We start from the raw sequence: 25,081 nt of genomic DNA, 5'->3' as shown, positions 1-25,081 counted from the left end.
GTCCTCTGGTTGTCTGCAGATGAGTTTCAAAGGAACTAGTACAGCAAAGTGGAGACTATAGAGTGAGGGGACACTTGAGACTGGTCTTCTCTAGGGACCTAACAAACGGATACAGGGTGTGGAAAGAGTTTGAGCTAGCTCATGTTGAATGGTCAGGAAGGCTGCAGCTTAGCAGGCCACTTACAACGGATCTGGAGGCTTCTTCAGCTTTAGATCTGTGCTCATCTGTCCATAACACTGCTGTTTTAATGAAACTAAGGGCTGATAGTAGAAAAGGTAACACTGAAAATACTTCCATATGTGGTGCTGGGGGATAGAACCCAGAGTCCAGGATGTACTCACACTCTACTATTGAACCATTCACCCAGACTGCAAACATGCTTGGTGAGTCAAGTGTGCACAGAAACAGCCAGCTATGAAAGACAAATGAGAGGTGCTAACTAGCTTCGTGTGAGACACACACACACCCAAACATCAGTTAGATAATTAACGACAAAATAATGACACTGCCAAAGTCCAACTTAGTAAACCAATGACTTTATTGAGGTCACTTGGAAGAGTGGGGCCTTGTGTTGTCCCAGGAGTAGGGTGACTCGAAAGCAGCTTTATCACAAAGCCCACCTCAACACGGGTACCAACTCTGCACAACTTGCAGGCTGCTTGTCAGAGAATCTCCCCTCCTAGGCAGCAAGGTGTCTCTGCTGGTTGAGAGTCACCTACCCCTTTCCGTCCTGTTCCTACTCCCCCAGCGAAACACGCCCACACAGTTCCATTTCCACAGTCCTGGGGAAGTACTTTGTGACTCTTAAGCTTCAGCTTTCAGGATAGGTAACGTTTGTGTAGCCTTTCCTCCCCCTTCTTCCTAGAGGGATGTTTCAATCAAAAGGGAATAGAACACTAGTATCTCACTTTTCTCCTTGTTTTAGGTACTCACTCTCCAACCATGATATGACCATGATATCATGATCCAACGTCTTGAGTTCTTAAAGCACAGTCTATAGCCTCACAAGGCAGAAACTTGAGACATCCATTAACTGCAGAGAAGAGCTAATAGCTCAGCACTGGAGTATAAAAAAACAGGAATTAAGATCCAGCAGGTGCTTATAAATCTTAATTTATTATGAAGTTCCTGTTTTAAAATTCTAATATGAATGTTTCAAGGAAAAAAGTCTGAAAAGTACTCTCCAAAGTATTCTAAAAGAAAAAGATTGCAGTATTAAAGTTTACCAAAGTGTTTTGACTAAAAGACAAAAGATTAAAACAGTATAATGTGACCAATAGTGACAGACTAAGTCAATGAGAGAAACATCAAGAAAACAGACACGAAGGCCACGTGATTACAAAGATGCCTGCTTTTCAGCACATTTAGAAGCTCTGCCAATGCAAAGTCCTTTCAGTTCACATTGAGCAGTTGCCTGAGCCTCCTGGACTAGAATCAGTGCAGGCAGCAGCAGACCAGAGCAGGGTTGGGGTTTGGCAGGATGGGTAGAGAGGCCACCATGTTGAAGGCTAGGATAGAGCAGTGCAGCTAAAGTCTGACATCTGACCTCCATCTGCCTTTGCTCTCTCACTAGATCTGGAGGGAGGAGCACAGATCTCAGTATCCTTTGGGGGAAGACTCTGCATGCTGCTCAACTGTGTCTGTCTGCAGCAGGCAGTACTTGTGCTGGCAGCAGCTCACCTTGTCTGCACTCCATGTGCACTGAGGTGAAGCAAAGTAACAAGTCCTGGCTAATCAGCCTTCAAGTCACAAGTGCCCCTTGACACTGGAACACCTCATTGTCAGGTGCTTCTCCGGCTCTTCCCTTGCTGTGGCTCCCGGGACGTCCGCTGGCTGCTGTGGATGGTGAGACTGGTTCCCACAGGATGTTCTGGAGACTAGTGAAGATGAATTACCTGATGATCCCAGCAGGCTGACTCGAGTGCACTAGCCTCTGCTTGGTGAGCACCCAGCTGACCAGTAGGCCCATCAATGCTGTTTCCACGGTAGTCAGTTCCCTTTAAAGCTCACTATTCACTCTTGTTGACATATGAGTTAATGTGTCCAAAAACTAATTAAACACCTCTCAAGCCTTCCTATGGCAATCAGTAACAACTGAGTGAAAATAACAACTGCCTGAACAGTGGGTTCAACTTTGATGGAAACTGAATGTTCATCACCTACCATTTAACTGCAATCCTTAGTTAAAGAGGGAAGGAAAGTACATTTTGCCCTCAAAGTCAGCCACATATTACCTTGATGCAGGCAGGCAGACAGACACTGTTAAATCCTAACGGGGCCATTTCTATTTGCTTTTTTCAGAAGCAAATAAGAATCAGTGAATAGACATTTCGCAGTTCCTGCTTGTTCATGGTCCCACTGGTCCACAGGTAAGCTGTGAGCACAGTGGAGATGGGGTGAAAGGAGCTCTCTTCCTGCCACTGGGGGTGCCCTCAGGGATGCCCTCTTGCATCATGAGCTGTCCTGAAACTCAGAATATGAAAGCATCCTCCAGAGCTTCAGCTCAGATGGACTGGCTTGCACACCTAAAAATATTTTCTTAACACTCCTCTGTAGGGTAATTGCTTATTTTAGGTATTTAGAGCAGGTGTCATGCACTAGCCCGCACAGACCACTAAAACCAAATACCATAGACAAAGTGGCTTAAACATCAGAAATGTATTTTTTACACATCTCGGTGCTGAAGTCCAAGGCGGTCTGACTGGTTCCCCACAAGGAAATCTTCTTGGCTTGTACATAACTGTGCTGCAAGTTCACCATGTCACAAAGAGAAATATAGCCTCTTCCTCTGCTGCACAGGCCATTGACTCTATCCAATCGGGACTCGCCTTAATGGTGAGTCCTTTAACCTCAGTTATCTCCACAGAGCTGCAGCCCACACAGTGGCACCGTCCAGCACTCCATGCTGAGCAATGCTTCACCTGAGTAGAAATCCGCTTGCAGTAATGATGTCATCCACCACAGGAAGCACAGACTCACTGTAGAGAAGGCAATGGTGACAGAGCAGGCAGCACTGAGCCTCTCCTGTGGTGGCGGAAGGCCCACTTTCGAGATGGATGCAGACCTTTCTTTCACCTGAGCCACTGACCTTCAAAAATCAGCCTGTCACTCTATTCTCTTAAGTCCAAAGCAATCAACAGTCTTGAAAACAAACCAAAGACCTTTATTTACTAAAAGTGAATTTTAACTGACTTTTATATATCATATGGCACGTGGACAGCAACAGCGTATCTGTAATGTTTTCAACATAGATACTGAATACAGCAAGTGGTATGAGTTCCACTGGTCACAAAACAGAAATGCTGCCTTAGCTTTGCCATCATGATTCTGTGCCGCAGTCATTTTTGGGGTGGGTTTTCCACCAGACATGGTCACATAACCATGGGCTGTGGATTCCCAAGCAGCAAAGGAGCTAGTCTTAGCAGAGCTCGGACTGGCATCTTCAGCTGTCTGAACTTGAAGAGGAGGTCAGCAAAGCTCGTGCTTCCTGAAAAGACAGATGCAGAGGTTACGTCACTACACAGCCTCAGTCACACAGCCCTCCCAGGGCTCAGCACACCATGCTTGAGCTAGGACATCTTCCTTCTAGACAGAAGCCCCCAGTGGCAATCCCTGACTTAAGAACTTAAACATAGCCTTTCTGTACTTTAGAAATTAAGCACTGTGGAAACTTATTTGTATACATTAAATTTAACTAGCCTCAATTACTGTGACTTTAAAAACTGATTCTAATACTTAATTTCTGATCTGTGAATTCAATCTTTTACCAAACAAACAAAAAGAAAACATCTAAAAAATAGAAACAACAAACCTCCACAGACTGAAGACTGAGAATTGACCTAATGCCTCTTGGTCTTGCTCCCACAGAGATTACACATAACTGACTGAGAGAGAGCCTAGACATCCAGGGTCTGAAAGCTACTCAGACAAGACTGTTGTACGAGACTGTAGACCCACAGCATCTGAGGGAAGCATGGGCATCACCAAAGAGTCTCTTAAGCTTCTTCATCCCTTCCCTCTCCACTTGATGGTCCGGACCCAAAGCACAGGTTATACACTTTCCTGTTTCTCCACATTTGGGCTGTATTTATCTATTTATTTATTTATTTATTTATTTATTTATTTATTTATTTATTTATTATTTATCTCATTCTGTAGTGTTTACTTATCTGAATAAGAACTGGGTGGGAAGCAAAGAAGGAAAAGGGGGGGGGGGCAGGCAAGAATGTTGTACAGCCAGAAGCCAGGGAGAGACAGCTTTTTGGCTTGTAGAAAAATATGAGCAACAAAGAGGGTAGCAGAAGCAGCTTGAGGCAGCACAAATCTAACCGATCCTCAGCTGGGGCTACATCAGCATGGCAGCTTGTGGGCGTGTTCACATAGTTGCTGTTACTGTTGTTGTTTTTTCTGTGACAGGGTCCTGTGTGGGCCAAGGCCAGCTGGGAACTCACCCTAAGCCAAGGATGACCTTGAACTCCTTCCCCTCCACGGAATTCCTGCTTTCCGTGTGCTTAGATTACAGGTGTGGGCCACCATGCCTTTTTGGGGGGCTGTTTTAATTTAATTGTATGCTACGTAATTTCACCCACTTGACTGCTGGGTGTTTCTGTGTTCTTGAGCTACTGAGCTTTGATCCGGGTACAGTTAATTTCAAGAAAACATGCAGTTATGATCACAGGTCACAACTTGAGTTGATCCTTTGAGATTTGTAAGGTGTGACCACAAAACTACATAGACCAGAGGCAATTTACTTCCCGTGACTGAGGCCATACCCTCCTGAATCCTAATGAGAAGCACTAGTCTTGGGCTCATGTAAACAACTGGCAGGTTGTCCTCTAGTCCACTTGCAAGCTCTTCCCTCCAGGGAATACCTTTACATGCAACTTTTCGGCCAGAAACTCTTCTGAAACCAAAAGGCCTCCTCTGGCATTTTTCTGCATAACTTGTTCCTCTCTGATAGCCATCTTGTAAACTTCTGTACCCTCAACCACCCTCCCACAATTTAAGGAGTCTTTTGGGAAATACTATCACAAATGAAAAACTCCCAAACAATGCAGCCAGCAAGGGTAACAACAAACCTTTAACTGCGATTTTATGCATTTGTCTAACTTGTGTATTTGTTTCCATAGGAAAGGCCACAAAATACAAGCAATTCCTCATAGCCATAACTAGAAGTCTGTTTATAGTACATTTTTCTCTGAGGTTTCTTAAATCACATGAACCAGTAATGTCAAAGCTAAAAGTAATTTAAGTATTAACAGAACAACCTTCTCCTTCTGAAAAAATATTTTTCATCCCCAATAATGAATAAATCAAGCTGTTTTACAAACTCTGTGCCTGATTCCATACAGCAATTAGCACTTACTCTTTACACTTCCAAATGTAAAATTGTAAATATATACCGAATTACACCTATAGCTTTGACGTTTTAGGGAAACAGAAACTGGAACTATATACAACTTTTAAAAACTAGGAAATCCTAAAAAAAATTAAAGAAAAATCAAGTAAGTTCTATAAATATAGCTCAGTGGTAGAAGGCTTGACTACCATGCCCAATCCACATAACTTAAATATACAGATGCTATTCATATACAGAATAACATACACACTGAGTTTATAGTCGTCCTCTGAAAAACTCTTTTCTCTTTTAGAAGTAAAAGTAGATGGTTTGCTCTGTTTTCAGAAAGCATTCTCAACAAACACCAAGTACGAACAAAGATGCGCACTGCATTAGAGGGTGACTCACGGGAATTTCTCCCTGACTGCACACTAGTGGGACCAGTTCTGAACAGAGGCTGAGATGGGATTACCTTCTAGTCCCAGAGGTGGCAAGTGTCGAGGAGCTGGCACAGAGTGGTAGACAAGGAAGCAGGCCAGCATGCTTAACTGAGACTTCTCAACAGTCTGCCCGCTGAGGTAGGCGTGCACACACGCATCACCTCCAGCTGTGAGGACACAAAAGGGGTTGAGTGGACCAAGAACAGAGACGAGAAGAATGGGAATGGTCACTTTTATTACTTTTTCACCAAGTGCTGAGCCCTTGGCACAAACCATGCAGTGCCACACAGGTTCAGAGGCTGATTCTGCCCAGTGTAGAGTTCTGAGGAGGAGAGGAAATATGATCACAAATACCCACTATCACATCTTTTCTTCCAAACATAATATTTGAGGAGGCTGACTTCAGCCCAGGACTAAAGTCTACTTATTGTTGGCTGGAGATGATCAGATTCCAGTGTCCACCAGAGAGCTTCTGGTCGGATGTGTCTGGAGCGCAGGCAGGGAAATGCACTCGTAACAGAGTGCAAGCACTGCTGCTGTTTAGGGGCCATGCTTTGAGAATCACTGGCTGAGGGCAACTGAGGCAATGCTGTCCTTAGACACAGTGGTCAGCTGAGGACAAGTGACCTAGGCATTCAGTGAAGACACTGTGGGATGGAGGGGTAGACTGAAGAATGGGGTGAGATGCAGCCTGGGTCACAATCAAGATGCTCAACACTACATCTGCTTCTGTGCAAGAGTGACTCTATTTTCATGGCACGGTTCCTAAAAGCAACAACTTTCTCTCTCTGAGCATCATGAAACTCTGAAGGAAAGGAATTGTTGGTTGTTTTAGTACCATGGGGAGGACAAAGTGACTACACAGAGGATAGCAAACGGAGCTTCAGGGGTTAAAAGTTGAAGCCCCAGCAATTAATGAGTCTCCATTCCTGTGCACCTCCAGTAATACCAAGCTTACTGTCATTTAAACCAAGTTCAGTGTAGTCTTATGTTACAGACACAAGATATTTGAACCAAAAAAGAAAACTGGAGAGAACAAATAAAAGAGATAAACATGTCTGAAAAACTGAATTGACCAAGTGTCCTGAAGAACAACAAACCAACCAAGTCATCATTCTAAGAGTGCCCCATCACTGCCAAATTTTTATATTCTAAGATGTTTGCCATCAGAGAATTTGCCAAGACTTAATGACATACTTCTCAATAGCTAAGGCCCTCTACAGGTGTTGAAATACCAAACTCAGTGGAAAGAAAATATTGACATTTACTATATAACATTTTCACAAAAATAAATAAATAAAAGATAGGGATTAAAATGCCTATCAAAACCATTTCAATGCTACCCAGAAGCACCTGGTAAATCTAAGATCAGTGCCTCCTTACAGTCTGATTGTCTTTTTTGTCAGAAACTTTTTCCCAGTGTCCCAGCAGGACAACTTAAATAACAGACCAAGAACTGTTACCACTCTAATAGGGTTTGCATGCACTCAAATATGTCACTTCCAGGTATATTTGCTGTGAGGATTTGAATGAACTAAAGGGAACATAAAGATCCAGGAACTGATTGCAGAAAGTCAACCTTGGGTACAATCAATTGTAGTCCCACAATCCTGTCACTCATGTGAGTCAGCATCACATCTAGGAGTTGTGCGTGAGTAACTCTACAGTTCTCTTCTTTCTGAAGTTAGCCCTTCTCCTGGCAGAGTCACGGCCACAGGATGCCCAAGGACCTCATGGGCTCCCTCAACCTAAAAGCCCTGAAGTACATGCCCCGACTCTGACCCATCAAACTGGACACAGTCAAGCCATGGAGTATGCCCAGGCGTCCCCTGTTTGCCAACAGAAACTGTCAGAAGAGAACGGCCGGGTCGAGTGCGCCTACAAGCACAAGGGCACGGTCCCACCATACCTCGCAGCCACTGGTCCAGGGTGGCATCAATAGTGCACTTCACCACAGGCAGGAACTCGGAGCTCATGAAGAGCCCTCGCTTCGGCTGGTTCTGCTGCCTTTCCTGGTGGCTTCGTGAACTGAAAAACTCTAGTATCAACTTTATCTGCCAAAGAGCAGATGTGTCTGACATGTCTCTCTTTTTAAGACTTCTTATAGCCTGTGCAAAGAAACAGGAAGAACAGTCTGTTTAATGAAGTGGTAGGATGCTCTAACCATATTGTTTTCTGCGTTGCATTCTAGGGTATATTCCGAATACGGATGACAAGATCAGCAAGAGGCTATGGAGATCCAGCGGGTGTTGAAATGCAGCTGACTATACTAAGAAGCCCTCCCAGGTGTGGCTCACTTTCTTCAACACGAGGGCAACTTCCCAGTAAAAGCAACAACCCTGAATAAGGAAGAGGACACCCCCCACACCCACACCCACACCCACTGGTGTATATATCTCTGGGGAATAAGTTCAGGAAAAATGACAAAGCAGGGATCAGACAGGAATCCCAGTGGGGCAGAGGGCTAACCACTGATCCCACTGATGAAAAGAATCACCTAGAAAGGTACCATGGCTAGTGGCAGAGGAGACATTCATCCATGTTTTAGATGGTGAAGGGGTGGCGGTTCCCAGAGGTTTTGAAAGGAAGAGAACATTTAACCAGCAACCAAAAAGCACAACTTAACAGCTATGCCAAGAGAGACAGCAGAGTGCCAGCACAGTGCCGCGATCACTCTGCAACTGAGAAGAGATGGCTTCCACACAGTAACACATTCTGGCCCTGTGCTTCTGCTGGAATGCAGAACACTACTTTACATACTGTGATTTTCATGCCTGGGGAATTATCTCCTGCCTAAATGCTTTCCCACTCAGCTAGCCACAAGAGTATTTTTACCATCAAAGATTATTTCTCTGGCTTGAGACAGAGTCCCAAATGCCAGTCTACAAGCTCTTCATATTTACTGAGGAATTTTTAAAACTGTAGGTTCTGGATCTTGCCCCCAGATTCCAACTTAGTAGATATAGAACAGGATTTGAAGATCTGTACTCTAAGAGTCCCCAAATAATTTATCCAGGTTAGGAAACTCCTGACTGAGCTTAACTGCAAGCTTGGGTACGAAAAACTCTGAGGCTGTGAGACAGCTGCCTCATATCACCCCTGACGAGAAGATTAGTGCTGTCGGAACACTCGTAGGCATCATGTTCTACATGTCCCTGTCACATACTTACAGAATATCCCGAGGATCAAAATGGACACCATCTCCCTAAATTCCCACTGCAGTCTTTCCAAGGAGGTGGGATTTTACATCCAGACACTCACCAGGGCACAGGTGGCTCACCTACTGTTCATGTGTGACCTTCCCATGAAGCTTTCCAAAAAGGAGGCAACAGAGGAAATGATCTCTCCCTCCCCAAGCCAGGACAAGACAGAAAGGGACATGAGACTCCTAAGAGGAAGGCAGCCTTCCAGAGAGCATCCTGCTAGCACCAAGTTCAGCCTCTGGACATCAGCATAGAGCTGTCAACTGGGAATGGTTTCCTGATGTCTAAAAGCAAACAAGAAACTGAAAACTGAATGTATGGGAACTTTCACACCGTGAAAGTGAAGTAGGACATTTGAAATACAGGATCAACTGCATCAAAACACAATTTCGGAATCATACCTGATCCATTGCGATGTAGGCAGGCAACATCTCTGGGGTCTCCTGAGTAACACACTCATACAGTACTGAAGAAAAGAGGTCCAGGATCTCCTGTTTCTGTGGAAAAGCACACATACTATGCAGCATGTCAAAGCATATTACAAAATCAGCTCAAGAAACAACTATTTATAACAGCGAGTGCAGCCCACTCTGAAGCTCTATGATAACAGTAAAAAACAGTCATAAAAAAAAGTCACAGTCCACACGGCATTATAATATCAATCAAAATCCAAAAAGGATGGTGAGGTAGCAGTACATGATCTGGGAGAATAATGCTCAACCTGGGGTTACGAAAAAAAACCTACGAGAGCATACAGAGACAAGCCTTCAGTCAGCTGGAGTGGTAGGATCCAGAGTGGCAGTGTAACATCAACAAAGACACAGGGATAAACAGCACCCAGGTAAGCACAGAGAATCCAAATCAAGAATCAAATCCAGCAGGTGGGCTTTGGAGAGAAAGAAGGGGTGGTGGCAACAGGAGGCACAGGCTTTAGTCAGCGATCTCTAACACCTGTGAAGGATCTCACCACTCTCAAAGGCATACATGAATTTTACAGGTGACTCTGGCTTTCTACCTATAGAGCTACTAGAGTCTTGCCCTGAGGCCCAGGAAACCATCATACTTACTTGACCCATGTTCACAGTTGGCTTGCAGAAATATTCAGCGAACGACAGAAGTGCTGGATCAGAAGTGAATGATGAAATCGTTTCTGGCTAAAAAGAAATATACACACTTTACAGGAGATAACCAACCACTGCTTCCCTTTCTGCTCACACTGTAAGGCCTGTAGTTGTAGGAACTCTCCCCTCCTCTCACACATGACCCCACAAGACAAAACAAACCACAGCTTTGTCACCCTGTTCTACTAGGAAGTTGCAAGAAGCTTTTGCACAAGCTAATATAAAGTTCGGATTTACCAAAAGGCCAATAATAGACATGTCTTTTTTGTAATAAAAACACTCACAAAAGGCTTTCCTCCTTCTTTCAATGTCTAACTAAAAAGCCTGCTTAAAAAACACAAATACTCCTCCGTGAAGGAACATCTGGGTTGTTTCCACATTCTGGCTATTACAAAAAAAGCTGCTACAAACATGGTTGAGCAAATGTCCTTGTTGTGTACTTGAGCATCTTCTGGATATATGCCTAGGAGTGGTATAGCTGGATCTTGAGGAAGTGCTATTCCTAATTGTCTGAGAAAGCACCAGATTGATTTCCAGAGTGGTTGTACAAGTTTACATTCCCACCAGCAATGGAGGAGGGTTCCCCTTTCTCCACATCCTCTGCAGCATGTGTTATCACTTGAGTTTTTGATCTTAGCTATTATGATGGGTGTCAGGTGAAATCTCAGGGTTGTTTTGATTTGCACCTCCCTGATGGCTAAGGACATTAAACATTTCTTTAAGTGTTTCTCTGCCATTCCATATTCCTCTACAGAGAATCTGTTTACAATAGAATACTACTCAGCAGTTAAAAACAAGGAAATCATGAAATTTGCAGGCAAATGGTGGGATCTAGAAGAGATCATCCTGAGTTATTATCCCAGAAGCAGAAAGACACACATGGTATATACTCATTTATAAGTGGATACTAGACCTATATAAGATAGGATAAACATACTAAAATCTGTACATCTAAAGAAGGTAAGACTCTACCTAGTAGTGTATCAAAGCAGATGCTGAGACTCATAACTAAACCTTGGGGAGAGTGCAGGGAATCATATGAAAGAAGGGGGAGTCAGTATGACCGGGTGAGGTCAGGACTAAATATATCTGGGCATAGCATAGGGGTCTTTTCTGAGACTGTTTCTCCAACCAAGGACCATGCATGGATATAACCTAGAACCCCTGCTCAGATGTAGCCCATGGCAGCTCAGTATCCAAGTGGGTTCCCGAGTTAAGGGGAACAGGGACTATTTCTGACATGAACTCCATGGCTGGCTCTTTGACCTCTCTCCCACCCCCAATCCCCCAAAGGAGGAGCAGCCTTACCAGGCCACAAAGGAGGACACTGCAGCCAGTCCTGATAAGCTAGGGTCAGATGGAAGGGGAGGAGGACCTCCCCTATAAGTGGACTTAGAGACGGGCATGGGAGGAGATGAGGGAAGGATAATAGGATTGGGAGGGAATGAAGGAGAGGACTACAGCTGGGATACAAAGTAAATAAACTGTAACTAATAATAATAATATAAAAAACTTAATTAAAAAAATACAAATACTCAGCCAGGCAGTGGTGTGGACCCCTTTAGTCCCAGCACTCAGGAAGTAGAGGCAGGTGGATCTCTGAGTTCGAAGACAGCCTTGTCTACAAAGAAAAATCCTGCCTCAAAAAACAAACAAACAAACAAACAAACCAAAAGCACAAATGATATGGAAGAGTAAGGAAAGAGGAGTCTCACTCAAGTAAGCTGCCAAAAGAGGACAATCACTAGAACCTTATGTATGAGGTCCTAAGAGGAACAAGAATCACACAGACAAAAAGGCAAAGGGGGAAGCTGCCTGGGGCTTGCTAAGGAATTAGCCTTAACAGGACAGCTTAATTCTGCAGGTTCTAATTGTTCTAGTGATGGTTACATATCAACATTGTATCTAATTACCATTTTAAAACATTTTACTTTAAAAACAGCTAAGGCACTAATTTTAATTTTTTTGTTTTTGTGTATTTTACTACAATAAGAAAAATTAGTAGGAAAAAAAACCTCAGTATAGCGCTTAATATTCAAGACTGAATTTAGGTTCCTATTTTAAACTCCCAGTAGGCAGGACACTGGGCTATCTTGTATTTTTTATATTTTCTGTATACAAAATTAAGTTGAAACTTATCCATAAACAGGACTAGCTTTTCAGATATGCTCTAATTTTTAGAAAAAGAAATAGTGCTAATTTCAGCTACACGTAAGCAAAAAAAAAAAAAAAAAAAAGAAAAAAAAATCCCAATGGTAATCTTTTGACTGCCACGAAGAACTTGATATCAAGGCTAGGAACTTTTATAGATTTATATCCAGATAACTATGAGAAAGCTTATTGTCAACTGACTGATCTTCAGATCACATGTAATTGAACTAATAAACTGCTAACTCCTTACTTGGGAATAAAGAAAGCTGAGTTCTGTCCCCACCCTGTGGCTGCTGAGCTGACACATCTTTGCTATTGTGGTCTAAGTCCCAAGTACCATGAGGATCCTCGCCAAACATCTGCCCCTGAAACTCTGAAGGCTGAGATAAAATTTAATGCCAGACTACAGGACACATTTCTAATGATGGAAATGAATTCTAGAATACAGAATATCCACTGATTCCTTTCACAGTAATGAGCTTTAACTTACACTTTTAAGTATTTCTTCATTTTAAACATTACTGTAGTGGTAGGAAATAAACTAAAAATCAAGACTCAAGCAAGTTGTTATCATTTCCTTTTCATCAAGATTAAAGACAAGTTTGGCTTAAAAATGGATTTCCCAGCCGAGCAGTGGTGGTGCAGACCTTTAGTCCCAGCACTCTGGAGACATAGGCACACCAATTGATCTTTGTGAGTTTGAGGCCAGCCTGATCTACAGAGCGAGTTCCAGGGCAGCCAAGGCTACAAGAAACCCTGTCTTGAAAAACAAACAAACAAACAAACAAACAAAAAAAAAAAAAAAAGAGGGTCAACTACACAGCAATCTGAGGAGACCCTATCTCAAAAATGGATTTCCCCTCAACAGAGCATAGCCAGGCACAGTGGTGTGTGCCTATAACCCAGCACTCAGGAGACTGAGGCAAGCGAACCACAACTTGAGACCAGGCCTGGGGTTACAGCTCAGTGGCAGAACCCTTAATCCAGAAAGCATAAAGCCCTGGTTCAGTCTCTAGCACTGCAAAACAGAGATAAAGAGCAAGGGAGCTGGGAGAGGTGCTGCCAAACTGGTCAACATACTGAAACCCTGCCAAAAGGAAGGAGAGTGGGCGGGAGAGAGGAAAAGAATAATTAACAAGTTACAAAATTCTGTATTTGAGGGACTACTAGTAAGTAAAAAAATTATAACAAATATTCCTTATAGCGTAGAGGTGTATTAGATGGGACTAAATACAAGTGTTATATAGAATACTAGCAAAACGTTCTTATTTTATCATGGGTGCCACATAAGAAAGCAACAGAAATGATGGTCTACTCAGCTTTACCACCTACAGCAAGAAAAGATGCTAAGCAAAATGCAAACCCTACCTTGAAAGACCGGGCTTCCGAGTTCCTGTTAGAAACAGTCTGTGCCAACAAACTCTGCCACCCCATTGGATCTTCTTTGTAGGAGAGCTGGCCTGCTCTGAGCTTTACATATAGAACTCCATCCTTGGAGAGAATAGACCTGAAAGAAAAAATGAAAAAAGATGAGTTCATCAGAGTATTGTTGGTAGTTCTCTGCTAAGCTAGTGTCTTCCAGGGCCACTCTGACAGAGGAAGAAGCTATCTCCATTCTCTGGCAGGACTGTTCACTACACAAGGGATGACGGAGTGCACGTAGGTGAGGAGAAGATGCATCCCCACTTTTCTGTGGTACCGAGATTCATGGATTTGTTTACTGAGAAGGGACTGTACCTGCTCAAGATTGAACTTCTCAGGATCTTATCTAACACTGCTAGTTGCTGTGTCCTTAGCAATATGCCTAAGATACTACAGTGTCTTAAAGCACTGAAGATCTAGTTTGCCATAGAAAGAAAATAATAATTAATCTAAGAACAAACAGAGATTAGCTTCTAGAGAATCAGAAGATACAAGTGGGACCAGACTATGAAACTTTATATGTTTGTCGAAACTTTCTATGAATTTAAACATTTCACATACTCCCCAAGGTATAACGTTATTAACATGCTAAGTAATTCCTTGCATATTATTCTATCTGAAAGCAACCTTCCAGTCTTGTTATTTTTAACAACAGTAAAAGGAAGCACCGGAAGATGTCTGACAGGCATCAGATGTTATAAAGTCTCCTTTACACCAAACCTTGCTGTACCCACAGAAAATCCCATTACTGAGAAACTACATTTGTTCAACTTTGTGAGAGCACAGAGTGGCAAACGGTAAGCAGACACTACTCTAGACTCTGCCCTCCCTGTAGACGTCTGAGCACTGCTGGAAATGCACAAGCGACAGCTCCGCATACTTACTTCAAGTGCTGTTCTCCCTTGCTTAAATCTATGAGCAGCTCCCAGTACCTTGGCCCTTTAACTTTCATCTGCAGGGACAAATATAAACATAATCACTTAAAGCTGGCAAAGCGAACATACTTCTTAGAGAAGACTGTGACTCAGCTACAATGAGCCACCTATAGGTTAGGATCCAACTGCTTGTGAACCATGTTCTGAAAGGACATAAACTATCAGAAAAACCTCTAAGTCAAGACCACCTCTACCCTCCATAAACATTCCTCCTGCTGAAGCTGCCTTCCTGTTTTCTTAAGTAGAGGGTCCTCGATAGCTATGCAATTCTGTTTCAGTTTACCCTCTGGGTAGACCACATGAGTCACATCAACTTACCTGCTTTAAAAGATGAAGTTCTGGAAGAAGGGTTGGAGCCATCAGTTCTTCTTTGGTCTGTTCATACCACTGAGTGCTCTTTACAAAGGTAAAACACAGCCAGCGTTGGACAAACGGCCACTCTGTGCACAATGTGAAACAGCACAACTCCTCTACAGTCTTTGTGCTCGGCATGCTAGACTGAGCCCAGGACCTGGCGCATGCTAGAGCTGAGCTACAGCTGTAGCCTAATACTCAAACCTTCAAGAACTCAAGCCTACATTCTCTTACAGAGCCTTCACCACCCTCAACACCCTAGAGGCTTGTCCTTCACTACGAAGCAATACTGAAGGGCTGTGCTTCTACACAGGCATTTATACATATGCTGAGAACAAGCCCATTTCACAGCCCGTCTCCACCGCAACAGTTGCCCCAAACTCTTCAGCAAGATAGAGCACTCTAGCATGCCACACACCCTCCAATAAGCACATTGCCATCACTGCACTCATGCTTGGCCATGCATTTCCTTCAGGAATATGACATCATCACCTCACTTTTACATCTCTAAGTATAGCACATTTTGACAAACAGAAGTATTTAATAATTTGGTACAGACTACATGATTTGTAATCTATGTGTGAATCTCAATGAAAGATAACTCAAATACACAATTTGGTGATTTAGAATGTTCAGCAAAACCAAACTTTAAGATTATTTTTTTGTTTGTTTGTATGTTTTTCAAGGCAGGGTTTCTCTGTAGCCTTTGCTGTCCTGGAATCGTTTAGTAGAGCAGGCTGGCCTCAACCTCAGAGATTGGCCTGCCTTAGCCTCCTCAAGTGCTGGGATTACAGGCATGTGCCACCTCATCCAGCTTAAAAATCATTTTAACCTAACTCACTTTGCAGAACACTGTAACCAGCCATATAAAGTTAGCAGGAACAGTTCCCAATGGTCAGCTCTAAGGACAAAGGAACAGCTGATGATACCAAAAGTTACACCCAAATACAAGAACAAGCTTGCAGAGCCTGGCAGAGAGCAGCAACCAAGGAAGCTTCAGCTTCCATGATTGCTCACTTAGTATTATCACCTTTTGCCAAAATGCTTCTGAAATAATCTGACCTGCAAAGGTGACAGGGACAGTTAGTTACCTTGTAAGTGACTTCTATCAGGGCATAGCAGGGCGTGTTTGTATCCACATCCACGGGGACCAGGAGCCTTGGTTCTGCAGCCAGCACATAGAGGTGACGGAGGGCCTGGAGATGATACCTGTGCACAGAAAACACAGAAGTGACAAGACCAGGAGCCTGACAACAGCTGCTGCTGACAGGCTCGAGTGGCAAAGATCTTCCTATGAAAAATCCGAAACGAAGATGACAAATTCAATTAAAAGTACAGAGCAATTCTAGTTTAAATTTTATTGCACTTATTTAGTGTGTGTGTGCATGCACATGATACATTTATGCAGGGGACTGAGGACAACTTTAGAGGTTCATTCTTTCCTTCCACCATCCGGTACCAGAGGTCAAACTCTGGCAAGCACATTTATCTACTGAGCCATCTTGGAGACCCCAAAGCATATGGAGAAATCTAAGAAACTACTTATGTAATCTTTGTTCTTCATCTGATTTCACAGGTAAAAAGTTTTAGAAGAAAGCAAAAGTTGTCCTAACAGGAAAATATTTACTAATGGTGGCCTGAACACTGATTCAAAACAACAGTCTCGTTCAACCATTGGGTGCTCCACACAAGACATTTTTTGTCTCCTTTCTCGGGGATATGCTGTAGCTGCTGGCTTTTTCCTCCAGGGTTGGGAGGGAAGAAAGGACACCAGTCAGTTCTCCACAAAGCAATGCTCGTGTGCACACATCCCTGCATACAAACTAGCATACACACCACCCGGTAAAACACCGGTGTGGGAGAGCAGCAATGTGTGTGTATATTTGCTTTTGAATCTTCACAGTAAAAATTTTAACTTCACAAATTATGTTTTAGAATGTATACATAAACATATAATTTTTGGATCCCATTAAAGAGTAATCAAATGATATTACAATAAAAAACAGGGCCGAGGAGATGACTCCCTCGCTGGGATGGTAAAATATGAAGACTTGAGTTTGGATCCCCAGACCCAATCGAGAAGCCGGTGCAGAAGAATGCACCTCTAACTCCTCCAGGTTAGGGGAGTGAAGACAAGTGAATCAAGGGCTCCAAGGGGCTTGGCAGCCAGCCATTCAAGCACTAGATCCAGTAGGAACCCTACCCCAAAAAGTAAAGCGTAGAGTGACAGACAAAGATAATCAACATCAACCTATAGCCTACAAATGCACACGCAGCTCAGGTGTACACATGCGCACACAATTTAGAAAAACTAGTGATTAAAAAAAAAAAAACAACCGTCCCTCTTCTCAGTCAAATCCATTCACCACTGTAAGTGTATGAAAAATAAAACGGAAAGGGGGGGAAATCACTGCTATTAGTTATATCTAAAAGAGGAGGAGGAGGCAGCACTGGGTACTGGATACTGGGCCCTACACAGGCTAAGCAGGCACTCTGCCGCTATGCCATGCCCACTGACCTACACACAGACTCTCGGTGTTTATCACCAAAGTGCTTTAAGATAGGTACGGTGGTGCATGCCTATAATCCTCCAAATAGAAGATTACAGGTTCAAAGTCAGCCTCGGTCACATAGCTAGTTCCCTTCAAACTTTGAATACATAGTAAAACCTTGTTTAGAATAAAAGAAGAGAGGGAGGGAACGAGGGAAGGAGGAAATTCAGCTAATCACATAAGCAGCACTCCACTGTAATGACCTGGTAACTTACTATAACAACCCACCAAGACATTCTAAACAACAGGATGGAGGCCACATGTCAGAGCTGTAGATAAGTTAACAATGTGCTTATGTTCTACCTAGCCTAGCAGAGTTTGGGTTTCAGATCCGGCTACTTTCACAGAGCCGCCTTTCCTGTCACTGGTTAAACTTGACACTAGGGGAAAGGGATGGCTTGAGTGGCGGCAAGGGCTCCTGGCCCTTCACTACTAGACAAAGACTGCTGCTGACTTTCATGTGGGCAGACAACAGAGGGCGCTATCACTTAGCACTGCCTGCTGCCTATGTGCCATTCATCCCTTTCCCGATGCACTAAAGAGGTCCTTATCCTGGACACCTCCCTGGAGAAGGAAGTCGTTCTTTATGCTTTACGATGCTCTCTAAATGTTCTATAATGCTCACTTTATTTGACTTAGGGTGACTGCTTTAAATTGTCTGTTTTATTTTTTATAGATCTCTATTTTTGTCTCTCATTGACGGCATTTACACAGAACTTCTCAGCAAATGTGTAAAAGAAGGAATTTCACATTGCCACTAAGTCAGATTAAGTTTTTTCTTTGAATTTAATGATTTACCGGAAACAAACAAACAAACAAACAAACAAACAAACAAAAAAACCCTTTGTACTTCCCTTGGCTACTACAGTTTGTATGGTAAATTTGTACCTAAAGATAACTCTATCTGGCCGACATCTGGGTGTACAAGTTTGACAGATGTGAGAATGACCAGGCATTAGATGTCCAGCATTTTCTTCTAGGCTAACATTTTGAAAGAGACACTTAAATGATTCAGCCAGGAAGGTAAATTCAAAAACATAGCAACAGGCCATGAAAGTAAAGTGGACTGATTCCCCTGGAGCACTCAGGAAAGAGACTGAGCAGTGCAGGAACTCACCGGTTGTCAGTGCTGTGGGCGGGGAAATGTGGGTAAAGGGCGCAGAGGAGAGCGGCAATGGACGAGTTGGATGTGCTCAGAGAGTACCTGCAGGGCAAAGGCAGTGGGACGCACATTACTAATTTCCCTGTTCATATATATATCCGCAAGGATTCCTGGGTCAGAAGAGTGGGGTTCTGTAACCAGGTGTACTGGTAAGATGCCACAATAAACGAAGTGTATCCTTGGGGGTACATCTCTTTACAGTTAGTCCTTGCATCATTTCTTGGTTGACTACTATTCAAAACATTCTGCAAATGTTAAAATGCTGAAGTACTTTATCATCTTGATATATCAAAATTCAAAGATGAAGACCCATATATTAACACTAGAAACATGTGGATTAAATGTAACAGTGCAGGTTGCTATAAATATCACTCTTACATTTAAAAATAAATATAAGATTTAAAATAAAACATTTAAAAATAAAACAATCACTAAATTCCAATGGCAGGGGCTAAAGAGATGGTTCACTGGTTAAGAGTGTGAGCTGCTCTTCCTAAGGACCCAAGTTTGGTTCTCAGCATCCATGTTAGGCGGCTCACAATTGCCTGCAACTCAAGTTCCAAGGGACCTGTACTCATGTGCATAAACCCTTACACAAACACATAATCAAAAATAAAGGCAGAAGCAGAGACGAAGAAAAGTAATTCAGCTGAAAGACTAGCAAACAGTCACGCATGCGGCATGTAGATGGGACTGTGAGTACACATGAGATGCAGGCACTTATTTGAAAGGAGATAACTACAAAAATCATAAAATACAAAAAAAAATTATAGTTAACATTCCTTTACCTACTCTTGTTGGCTCTTTAATTTTTATTGTTGTGCCGGAAAGTCAAGGGTTGGGCCCTGCACAAGACAGGTAAATGCTTTCTGACCAAGCTGCACCCAGCCTTTAATTAATAATTCTAAATTATTAGGAAGCAACTGTCACAAAAGCAACTATCACACAGGGAGAAAATACACACCTTGCTCATAATCTCTAACTTTTAAATCGTTGTTTTATATACTTCTGGAAAGGGGAAAATAAGCCTTCCTAGCTTTCAGAAATTAGAGCAGTTGGCCAAGGTCACAGACATCAGGTAAGTGAAGCCACAGTTAAAAGCCACAACATGGCAGGAAACGTCAACCCTCTGCAACTGGTACACTCAGTGCAGTTCTAATTAATGTTTCATCATGTCATTTACTATGGAAAATAACAAATTCCAAGATTTGTATGAAAGAGGCCAACAACAGAAACAGGTACTTTTAAAAGTGAAAAAATACATCACTTTTATAGATCTCACTCAAGTACTCTTTTTAGTTAAGTAACAAACAAAACAAAACATACTCATTACCTTCCTCCTCCCAAAAACAGGAGGCCCAGGGCCATGTGGTGGGCCAAGTGGAAGCCATAGTTCATCTCTCCACCCGTCTTCATATGCAGGAAGCGACAGAGCTGCAACACCTTCAGGTTCCCAGAGCCAGCCATCACCATGGCAAGCGACAGCAGGACAACACTCAGGCAGGTTTCAAGGTTGTAGGGTCCTGTCTGGTGACACAGAAACATGACTTTGTGTTAATTTTTATTACGTTTCTTAATTACCAAAATATCTAACCCTGGAAAATTACAAATGTTTGTAACTTTAAAACTAAATCTACAAAAACAAATACTCTGGTTATGAAACAGAAATTCAATGTAGGCAGTTTAAGAATGTCGCATCATAAAGTATTCAATGCACCACCTACTGAAAACTGACATTAACCCAAGTCATCTTTCTCTCAGAAACTCTTCCTGTACATACATACATATCAATGAAATTCAGATACTACTACACATGCTAACCTTTTAATAAGTTATAAGCAATTCTCTCTCACACACAAAAAGTTATACAGCGTAAGTTTGCTACATCCAATATGTAAGACCATATGGATATGCCATAACTTATTGAAATAATTTGGGGATTTTCTTACATTTCTAATTTTTTCACATTCTAAAACTACTGCATAGGTCTGTGTTGTTAACAAGGAAATAAGATCTTGCAGTCTCCTTGTTATCAGAGAAGTAACCTCTCAAGAACAACTGTATCCTCACTAATTTTTTTTAAGGAAAATTTTTGGCATTCGGTGACATATGAAGTATGATAATCCACAGATATTATATACCTCGCATTTATTCTCTTGTCAAAAGAATTAGAAACACACACATCCTCCCAGGCTAATCATATATATTCTCAACAGTAACCACAGTTTCACCTAACTTAGTATCTTAAAACCAAAACATAAAGATGAGCAGTGGTTCAAATCTTGCTTTAAATTCAAAAAGAAAAGGTATTTGATAACTCATAAGTTTCTAGAATGTATCTAAGAATGTTCTCTGTTTACTTTATTCCCAAATAGGGGAAAAAAAAAAAACAACAACTTACCACTGAAGCATTGGGTGCAGATAAATAATTCATAAAATCTTTTGCAAATTTATGCTGGATAAAGAGAAGAAAAATTGAAAGTTAAAAGTGGCATCTTAAGGCTTTGATTATAAAACAGAAGAACTCACAGCACAGCAGCATGGGCCAACATCTTTCTCACCAAACAGTTAAATGCTGATAAGTTTTCTGAGCCAGCAAATCGAAAACCCAGAGACAAGCAGGCTCCTGCGATTATGTAGACGTGTGCTTGCCTGAAAACAGATTACAGGAGACATGATGCTGCTGCTGTCCTTTAAAATCCACTGTCATCTACCCTCCTGGAATAAAAATAATATCCATCTTTTACAAACTAATTTACAGCCTTCTGAGAATGCTGAAGAAGGACCCTAACCAATCAGCACATTTTGAAGGAGTTTTTCAGAAGACCATGTGACTCTTGCTAATAGAGCCTGACTCTTACATGACATTCTTTCATATACTACAAGGAAGGACAATTTTAAAAAGTGTCCCGCCCCCCCACTCTAACCCCTGAAAGAAAAGAAAAGAAAAAAGAAAAAGTACAACTAAATGTTCTTGTTTTTGAAACAGGATCTCATGGAGTCCACACGAGGGATTCAGAATTACACAAACACACACCACTTCTCCTGTGTAAGTAAACTGTTCTGACAGGTGCTAACACAGTTACTATTACATATTACATTACTTACGACAAGGTTTCCAAATTCAAGTCCTCTGAGCAAGGCAATTCAATTTCACTCAAAGAGATACTATTTTCTCTTATAATCTGTTAAGACAGAAAGCAATTACGTCTGAACACCACTGTTCTAGTTACAAATATGTCACGAACTAGCTGTCATGGCTGTTATTTACAGAAAATAAACACCAAAGTGAGTGATTTATATATACACGGATAACCTGCCTGTAACACTCATGCATACAGAACTTACCTATAACATCATAAAGGAATAGGTTATGTCTGTTTTGACAGTAGGTACTTTTAAGTTTCTTTGAATTACTCTGTCTGTTTGTTGTGTGGGGGTGCATGTACAGAGGTCAGAGGACTGCTTGTAACTACAATTCTCTCCTACCACATAAAAGTTCCTGGAATTAAATTCAGGTCCACCAGGCTTGGCAGCAAGAGCCTTTACCTGCTCACTGAGCTACCTCACTGGGCCTCTTTTGGGTCTTTAGTAAAATATGAATGCTGGAGCTTTAAAGCCCACTCTGAGGCTACACACGAGTTGCCTGATGGCTCTGTGACTCATCTATAAATGAACACAATGGAAGTCAACGCACTGACAGCTCCTAGAGTTAGCGCACTGCACACAGAAGCCTTTTGCGCTAGCTATGGTTATCGCTACACAGCTATACCAGCCATGGCCACACCGCCACACTGGGCATCGACTAAACAGCAACACTGGGAAGAAAACCCCTCTAGAATCTGGCCCTTTGTCATCTTCCTATGGTCTCTATAAGTTATAAAAGAATAATAGGAGAGCTCAAAGATCCATTCCAATACCATGCAGTTTCTATTACTATCACTCTGTAGTATAGTTTGAAGTAAGCTGGCAGAGGAATCCAGGAAATAAAGTGTGGTGTGTGCCAGTGAACCCAGCACTCAGAGGGTAGAAACAGGAGGATTCCAAGTGAGGCCAGCCAGGTCCTAAGAGCCAGTTTCCAGGTTGTTCCAACCTTGCCTATCTGGATGACTGTGCCCACAGCCCACATAGCATAATACATTCATCATCAGCATTTGTGTACTGGTTACTGAAAATCTTCACACAAGCCTGACTCATGACAGGAAGCTGAAACTGCCTGTGTGCCCTAAAAACGACAAGAGAAAAGCTGGCATGTTCACACGACAGAATAACCTACAGGATGGACTATTAATACATTTGGTGATATCACATACTGTGCTGAGCGGAAAGCGCACACAAACGACGACTTCACGAAAACAAGTTCATCAGTAAGAATAGCACATTTGGGAAAAAACAGTGAGTATGGAAGGAAGAGCGCTCAGAGAAGCAGCTTATGGGGCACAGGTTTGCGTCCACAGGCTCACCACTAGTCACGTCCTATTAAATAGTATGCTTAACTGTATGTCCCACAGAAATCTCATCTGAATAGAAAAATGAAAATAAATCCTGATATCTAGTTAATGTTACACATACTGAGATATTAGGGAGAAGTTATTACTGTATACAACTTGAAAATGTATTTAAAAGTTATAAATGAAATGACAGAACAGGGGAGCGGAAGAGATCGCTCAGAGGTTAAGAGCACTGGCTACTCTTCCAGAGGTCCAGAGTTCAATTCCCAGCAACCACATGGTGGCTCACAACCATCTATAAGGAGATCTGGTGCCCTCTTCTGGCGTGCAGGTGTACATGCAGACAGAACACTGTAAACATAAAAATAAATACATCCAAAAAAAAAAAAGAAAGAAAGAAAGAAATGAAGGAACAGGTAAGCAGATAGATGCAGATAGATGTGCAATTAAACAATTTATACAGCAAGATGTTTACTACAGAATCTATCAGTAACATGGGTGTCAGACACAGTCCATTCACATTTTAGTTTTAAATATGCCCTCCACAGAGTATGAAGGGGAAGCAGTGCAAGACAGTTTTAGCAACAGCTAGTTACAATACTGACTCTGAAGCCTTGTTACAAAGGAGACTACTTGCTTTTAACTAATAAACTCAGCTTATTTAGTGTTTATGGTAAAACTGCAAATTTTATAAGCAGAATCTTAGATAAATGTATAATTAGAATAAAAATATCAAAAAGCTCTCTTTAGAGTATTCTAGTCATTTAATTTTCAAGCCTCTGAGGACAAGAGCAGGCCGAGTCTGTGGTCAGGATACACGTTTTTGGCCCCCTTATTTTAAACTATCCATGTGTGTGTGCACCTGGTGTGTGACATATGAACGCTTGTATATGTGTGCACAGGTACTGAAGGGGCTCTAGCCTGCCCGGCCATAGCAAAAATAGCTCTGGTGGGCCTTATCCTTCCAGCACTCCCTCTTCCTTGCTAAACTGTTAGATTAAAGTCCTAAAGTAGCCACAAATGTCTAGTCCCTTATTTAGCCACTTCCTCTTCCTGGGACTGACCACCAAGGTCCAGCTATCAAAGTATTAAAGTACAGCAATCAAAAGCCCCCTTGTGGCTATCCTAATTAACCTGCCCAATCAAAATTAACCAAATCATCCTAAAACAGGGCTTTGCCTTGTACCTTTATAAACTGCCATTTGCCTACAGGTCATGTCTATCTCCTGTCTGCCTCCTCTCCATCCAGAGGCAGTCCTTTGCCCCTCCAGGACAAACACCCCTTGCCTTTCTCCCTTTTCCCTTGTCCTCTAATTCCTGTCTTTGTCTCTTATTCCTTGCCCTTCATCCTTCTGAGCACATAAATCTCTGTGTTGAGAACTTGGTCTTGGGGTATCCTGAGCCAACTTTGAGGTCCCTACAGGTACAGAAGCCTGAAGTTGGTATCAGAATCTCCCTTGATCCTTTTTTTTGTCTTATCCACCGAGGCAGGATCTCTTAATCAAACTCAGGGTGCCGCCAATATTTCTAGTCTTGCCAGCTAGCTTGTGCAGAGGAATCTCATCTCTACCTTTTCCCACCAGGATTTACACGGGATCTGGGGACCCTAACATCACACCCACCCTAGCATTTCAGAAAGCAAAACCACACAAATAGAGTATTCATAGCTTAGTGGAGAAGATTCCTACAATTCTTGTCCCACCACGTCAGTCTACAGCCTCTATCAGACAGCCTGGAGAGGGCCACAGATAGCCGCAGGGTTCTAGCAGGACTGGGATAGAAGGGTTCACATGAAGAATGTGAACATGAGCAGGACCAGGCTGCTTCAGGCCATGACCACCCCTGCAAAGTGGGACCCGCCTAAAGGAGGAAAGGCTGTTTCAGCTCTGGTCCTCTTGCTTCCAAGGCAAGCACTTTAGCTGCTGGGCCATCTCCTCAGTCCTAAGCATAC

The 25,081-nt window shown here is 42.4% G+C and overlaps 1 protein-coding gene across 1 annotated transcript in view; it reads right to left on the bottom strand.

The window, feature by feature from the left end:
• Positions 1-3,143: 3,143 nt before the first annotated feature.
• Positions 3,144-25,081, bottom strand: part of Anapc1 (anaphase promoting complex subunit 1) — a 72,203-nt gene continuing 50,265 nt past the window's right edge. Inside the window, exons 35-48 of the mRNA XM_021641961.2 lie at positions 21,788-21,864; positions 21,241-21,331; positions 21,081-21,134; positions 20,013-20,206; positions 18,635-18,721; positions 16,057-16,174; positions 14,930-15,007; positions 14,561-14,628; positions 13,623-13,761; positions 10,050-10,136; positions 9,384-9,479; positions 7,689-7,887; positions 5,812-5,946; positions 3,144-3,488 (exon numbers count right to left, since the gene is read on the bottom strand). Coding sequence (XP_021497636.1) covers positions 3,373-3,488; positions 5,812-5,946; positions 7,689-7,887; positions 9,384-9,479; positions 10,050-10,136; positions 13,623-13,761; positions 14,561-14,628; positions 14,930-15,007; positions 16,057-16,174; positions 18,635-18,721; positions 20,013-20,206; positions 21,081-21,134; positions 21,241-21,331; positions 21,788-21,864 — 1,539 coding nt within the window. The 3' untranslated portion in view covers positions 3,144-3,372. The remainder of the gene's footprint in view (positions 3,489-5,811; positions 5,947-7,688; positions 7,888-9,383; positions 9,480-10,049; positions 10,137-13,622; positions 13,762-14,560; positions 14,629-14,929; positions 15,008-16,056; positions 16,175-18,634; positions 18,722-20,012; positions 20,207-21,080; positions 21,135-21,240; positions 21,332-21,787; positions 21,865-25,081) is intronic.

Source organism: Meriones unguiculatus, chromosome 18 (genome assembly GCF_030254825.1).
Source record: "Meriones unguiculatus strain TT.TT164.6M chromosome 18, Bangor_MerUng_6.1, whole genome shotgun sequence".
Lineage (NCBI taxonomy): Eukaryota > Metazoa > Chordata > Mammalia > Rodentia > Muridae > Meriones > Meriones unguiculatus.
This window is presented reverse-complemented; position numbering and strand designations above follow the sequence as displayed.